Source organism: Echinococcus granulosus (assembly GCF_000524195.1).
Source record: "Echinococcus granulosus chromosome Unknown EG_S00002, whole genome shotgun sequence".
In the NCBI taxonomy this organism is placed as follows: Eukaryota; Metazoa; Platyhelminthes; class Cestoda; order Cyclophyllidea; family Taeniidae; genus Echinococcus; species Echinococcus granulosus.
The window spans coordinates 2,570,572-2,576,444 of NW_020170382.1; the positions used below are offsets into that span (position 1 = coordinate 2,570,572).

At 42.9% G+C, this 5,873-nt stretch overlaps 2 protein-coding genes across 2 annotated transcripts; one reads left to right on the top strand and one right to left on the bottom strand. All coding sequences in view use genetic code 11, as the record gives it.

Moving 5' to 3' along the window:
* Positions 1 to 1,791: 1,791 nt before the first annotated feature.
* Positions 1,792 to 3,184, top strand: EGR_00616 (hypothetical protein; the record flags this gene model as incomplete). The annotated part of the gene is made up of 6 exons (XM_024489865.1): positions 1,792 to 2,062; positions 2,099 to 2,205; positions 2,240 to 2,323; positions 2,395 to 2,623; positions 2,707 to 2,967; positions 3,045 to 3,184. 6 exons carry the CDS (start codon positions 1,792 to 1,794, stop codon positions 3,182 to 3,184), a joined length of 1,092 nt encoding a protein of 363 aa, XP_024355862.1.
* A 128-nt stretch (positions 3,185 to 3,312) lies between these two features.
* Positions 3,313 to 5,643, bottom strand: EGR_00617 (Serine/threonine-protein kinase rio2; the record flags this gene model as incomplete). Its single annotated transcript, XM_024489866.1, has 4 exons — positions 3,313 to 3,495; positions 3,575 to 3,905; positions 4,641 to 4,739; positions 5,339 to 5,643. The coding sequence occupies 4 exons, from the start codon at positions 5,641 to 5,643 to the stop codon at positions 3,313 to 3,315; spliced, it is 918 nt and encodes a 305-aa protein (XP_024355863.1).
* Between the last annotated feature and the right edge of the window lie 230 nt (positions 5,644 to 5,873).

Consider the following 5,873-nt stretch of genomic DNA (forward strand, 5'->3'; position numbering starts at 1 on the left):
ATGTCTTCCCTAGGCTTTAGGATGTTTCATGGCTCTACGCTTATTTGATTTTTGGCCGCATGCTTGACTACCCAGTTTAAAATAATAATGACAATAATATTCTCTCTTTACCCTAACTAAATATGCGTTTTATAAAACCCAAGTGCTTATTATCAAACAAGAATAAGTTTTTAAGATCATTTACATCATCTTTAAGCAACATAACTCTAAGAATTAATGACACAGTGAATAGTTTCCAATATTTATCTGTTCATGAAATTTTGTCCCTAGCACCTTATTTATGTCTATTTGAAAATACATTATCCGTGGCCTACAGTATTCATCTGTTGTTTTTCAAGACTATTTTTGGTTCAACAAAGGCACAAATAAAAAATGTATTCAATAACATCATTTATTGGTGTATTGTAATTAAAAAAAGGAAAATTGTGGGAATGAATAGTTAAATTCGCGAGTCTTTCAGTTCTCGCAGATTCTACCTCCATCTCAATGGCATAGCCGCCCATCCATGTATATAGCTTTCTATCCCCCCCATACAACAGGTGCAGATAACTTTTCCACTATAATATGGACTGTTACGGATTCATGGATGAATGAGGGAGCTACATTGGAGGCTGCGATGAGCAAACCCTACCCACTAGATTCCGTTTTCTGATTGCCAAGGTTAAACGCCACAGAAGGCATGTGCTGTGGATGGCTGCACTTGCAACAACTTTTGGCAGTGTCTCAATTTCGAGTTTCACACAATAACCGCCAAAGGAGGAGGACCAAGTCCTAGCAAACCAGAAGCAAAATTAGAGAAAATTTTCACTATAGATTTCTAAGCGCAAGGATCTATGCCTTTGCCTGAGAACCTACTATCTTTATTTCTCATAGATCTTTCTGGTAGGTGACACCATAAAGGGCCACTGGCACAAAGAATATGTACCCTGCTTCTAGCAGTGTCTCCCAGATCAGTCCTTCCCAATGGTGTTCGTCTTGCAAACAGCGTGGTATTCAGGAACACCAAGCAAAATACCGTTTGTGCTACTCTAATTAGGCACCTTTTGCTCTATGTTGCGAGCCCATAGCATCAATATAATTTATGTCTCGCTGTTGATAGCGGGTCATAGGTAAACTCATTATGGGCAAAACGTTATAGTCACCGCGACATTACTCATACGTATCTGGGTTTGGCAGCCATCGTGGGTTTCCACCCAGGTGATATGGCTTACTTTCTAAGGCTATGAGCTCTCATAGCTTGCGCACAATAATGGCAAAAATATTGTATTTAGACCTCCTTGCGTCTTCAACAATTACTTGGAGGGCCGAGATTTCTGCGCCCCCGATATGAAACTAGGCTCCGCAATAAAAAAGGTGGCGATATACAATTTGTGTTGGTGTGTTGCGAAATCAAGCATCCCCGACAGATTCCTTGTTGAATTTGCATGAAACCATTTTCCTGCACCAATTATTTATCAAAGAGTAAAGTACGAATAAATGAGTGTTTAAGCACACTGCCTTAAAAAGCCAAGCTATATTGCTTCTTCTGAAAATTGCACTTTAGCTTTTTCTTATCTTCCTAGGCATAAGTAAGTTCGTGGCAAGTATACTTAAATGAAATGCAATCTTCAGTTTTCTTTATGCTAATTACAAAGCACCCACCTCCTACTTAAGATACTCAAGAGTATGTGTGTAAACTAGGATTAAAAGTTACATAATTGAAATTTTTTGCTTTTCTAGTCTGTTTGACTACGCCTACTACGTTTTATTTGTATTCATTGTTTAACTGCCCGGCCCCTTGAGTATCTAAAGATGTACAATCGAGTCGGGTTTTTGCGCTCCATTTTTCTGCATACCAAGCGTACATTGTACCAGGATGTTAAACCTCATTCAAAGCTCCTAATTAAAAGCGCGTCTCCATTAGAGGTTTCGAGCCTTCCAGCGTATGAAGCTGAACGCAGCTCCGTCCTATTACCTGACTCCTCGGTGTTTCGAGTTGATGATGGTTGGAAAATTACTCAAACAACTGAATCACGTCCTTCAAAAGACTACATTAATAAAATACGAGTTCCCGCGATGCGAGGTTAAATAACTGTGGATTTTAATAGTTTCTTTGTAGATGTCGAGATAATCCAGAGCAGCTGTGATCACGTCTCTCTTGTAAATTATGAGGGTCTAAAAGCCCTGATTAAGTCATTTGGTCCCGTTAGCTATGCAAAACTGAAAGTAAGTTGTGTTAGTTGGGCTAAATTTGTTATAGCTGTCTGATTTTTCCATCAAATCGGACGGAAATGTAGTTGGTTCGGGGCATCTGGAGGGAAACTTTGATCTCGTTACGAACGGTGTACATCGTGCTTTCTAATGCTTATCTTTACTCTTTTTTTGTATGATTCTGACGGCGCTTCCGCACTCTAGTCCTTCACTGCTGACAATATCACCGGTCAGTCGATCGGAATTCTTTTCGGCGGGACCAACCTCGCTGTCCATTCCGCTTACTGTGACACAATGAATCTCAGTTGGATCACTCCAGAAGAACCTCCAGATGGAGTCACACCAGTCGAATTACCTCCGCTCAGCGTCTACTTCGGAACACTGCGTGGCGCCATTACCATTGAAATCGCCGGTGATGCCGACCTCAATATTGGTGTGGTGCATTACCCCCCCCCCCCCCTATCAAAGCCCTCCTCGACGAAAGATAAACGCAATCCTTACTTTCTTTCCCTCCAGGCAGTTTTGAGGGCTCTCTCTACTTACGTCAGCGGTTTGGTAACGTCGCCGTACACATAGGTGGCCCCTGCCCGCTTCTAGAAATCGATGTCGCCGAAGGCAACGTAGAACTAAGCCTTCCACTCTCCACGGTTGGTGGAAAAATTTCCGGTGCTGTAGAAGTTCAGGCTCCTCAAATTCATATCGACCGAGACGCCCTTTATCCTGATAGTCTCGACAACTGGGAGCTTGGTGAAGTTGCGGAGGCACAAACCTTCTGCGGTGAGATCTTACCCCAACTTACGCCCATTAGACCAACCTATCATAGTAGTCTCTGAGGTTCTCTACCTCCACTTTAGCTAACTTTAACAATCCTGAGACGGATTGCGAGACCCTCTGGAGAGTGCGCACTCTGCGCGGACGCGTCAAACTGACGGGCGCTTCATGGGCGGATGCAATGGCAAGATGTATTGAACGCACCACTACAACCATGCCCTAGGTGGTTGCTATTGTCGAACGACTACAATCTATGAAAGTAGATTCATTCCAATAAAACTCATATTTCCAATCCCGTGAGCAACAGATAAAAAACGATGAGATGGGAGATGCAAAAAAGTATGTGGTTGCTTATTGGATAAAAAGGCGCGTCTCGGCTGCTATCTCTGCTCGACCCTTGCTTTTGACACTGGCGCGCTGCTGGCGCTTAATCCTCAGGCGGAACTCATTCTGAATCCGTTTTCTCCCTTCCCGCTTCCTTCGTTCTCTCACTTCTTCGCGACTGATTACCATTGGGGAGGTGGCCTTCCTTCCCTAGCAAAATGTATGAATATTCTTCCATTAATCATGGAGAGATCCAAGGCCTCAATAGGAGTAAAATAAAATCACGTACCTTGACGAAGCTAGTATTGATGGTGGTGTTTTCCTTCACAAATTCATCCTCGTTTCCCTCGCCCTCATCTGATTGAGATGTTTGAGAAATGTGGGAAGTTAGGGCCTCCTCGCTGTCATGGATGTCTTCGTCACTCACGTCTTGCTCCTCGTTTGTGTCCGTTTCTGAAGCACTGTCGTCATCACTGCTGAGAGCGAGAGCCGCAACTGTGCCAACAAGGAGCTCTGAATCGTCTATGCGCCCTCGACGGAGGCCACTCTCGGTCTTTTTTTGAGGCTTTTGGTTGGGGTAGCCTGGAGCCTTTAGCTCCACATCCATATTTCCAGTTCGACTGGTGGAAAAAATGGGAACATTGTTTTCTCATTCGCCTAACAGCGTGAAGTAGTACCACCTCACTTCTTGATAGTAGGAAATGAACGTGTCGCTCTAAGACCCTATTTACCCCTTAATTACGCCTCTGCTTTGTTGCTGAATACGTGATCCTCAAATTATCGGTGGTTTTCGAGATGTAGTGAGGTCCTGAACCCGATAACAAAGAAAAGCTAAACTCCAGTTGGGACAGTAGGTTTGATTCCCGAAATAAGTTAGTTTGTATATCATGATTTAAATGTAAGAAATACAATGGAGCAAGAACAGTTTGTTGGTGAACAAATCGAGGATCGAGGCTTCTAGAGAATTTACACCTCGTGACCAATGACGGCATATTTACCACCCCAAACAACCAGATGAGTCCAAAGCCCAGTACCTTGATCACTCCTCAAAAAATTAGGACTAATAATGGGGCGTATGATATTCTAAGGTTGAATGAGTTACTCTGAGATAATCCATCTAATTTCACCCAGTTTACCATTAAGCGGGGAAAAAGCTCTAAATCATACCCTGGGTAAGCGTTTACGCTTCAACATTTGTACGTTTTTCTAGTTGATCTACTAAGAAACATGGTTTTGAACTTCTGAAAAGTCGAAATAATGAGTACGTTTAAATTGCGCGGAGATAGCAATAGAAAAGGTAAAGGCTGAAACGGGTACCCAACACAATGAAAACCCGGAGAATAATATTGGCTTACGGGACATCAGCGAGGGAGCGGGGAGGGACATCCGTCGGAGGAATTTCTAGGAATCTACTGAAGAAATTGACAATCCCATTCAAATCCCGTTCATATGTCCTAAAAATTCACACATTCAATTTATTAGCTCTGAGCCCTGACCCGAAAACAGTATGTTCAGATCTTCTGTAGATAAAGTTTGGGAACAAATTCAATCCTCAGACAAGGTTGTCCGACTTGAAGATACGCAGCCTGAGGCATAGTTGTTTCTGATGGGGTACAACGTTTGACCTCCCAGTCGGAAAGGGAAATATGCAAAGGAGACAATAAATTGGTAATTCCACTAGAGCTGCCAAATCCGCTTCGACGAGTTTATCAAGAGCACCATATATTGGAATTCTAAGGCACGATAAAAACCCGCTTTAAGAAACTTGACCGTTAATAAAAGCGCCTACAGCAAGACGTATTATCTACAAAGATTATGACGAAAATTTTGCGTTTATGATAAGTTGTTACATGTAACAAAGCCAAGCATTCACTGAAAAAGTAGTACTGCACAAATCGTATAAGGAATCAAAAGATAGTACATAACTGCCAGAGCCACCTGAAGAAATTCCATTTTAACCGTTGTTATACTGGAAGACAAACTATGTAGTTCGTTTTTGGATAGTCGACGAAGTTAAGCTGAGCATAGTGAACACCAAACAGAACCCACATACTCCTGAGCGGTCCGGTGATCGCGACTGATCATCTGAGGAAAATCAATGAGAATTAGCTTTGCTTCTATCGCTATCTTTGTCGTTATCGTTGCATCCGTCTCAACTTCTTCACCATCATTTTTCACCAATCCATGTACGAGAAGGTTAAACTCGTTGAAGTCACCATGAATTAGACCGTTGCGAGTAATAGTGGAAAGGATGTCCGCAGCCTGGGTGTAGAGCGCGCTGGCAAGGATGGCGTCATCGGCGCGGAGAGTGGTGGGTAGGACCTTGCAAAGGGGTACCGTGTCCGCCAAGAAACTCATCACCACCGCGTTGCGGTTGTTCGCCAATGGGCACGGGACCGGCAGACCGTGGTGATAAAGTATCTGCAGGACGGGTCATGAGTGACCAAAAAACAAGATGTTTAAAGCTAGTTGCTAGTACAATGCAACCAAATAAGTTTGTTGTTGTAACATCGTAAGTAAATAACTACAGGAAACCTCGTTTTATGCTTCAGTAGTTAAAACAATCACAACTGCGGTCTATCAATTGA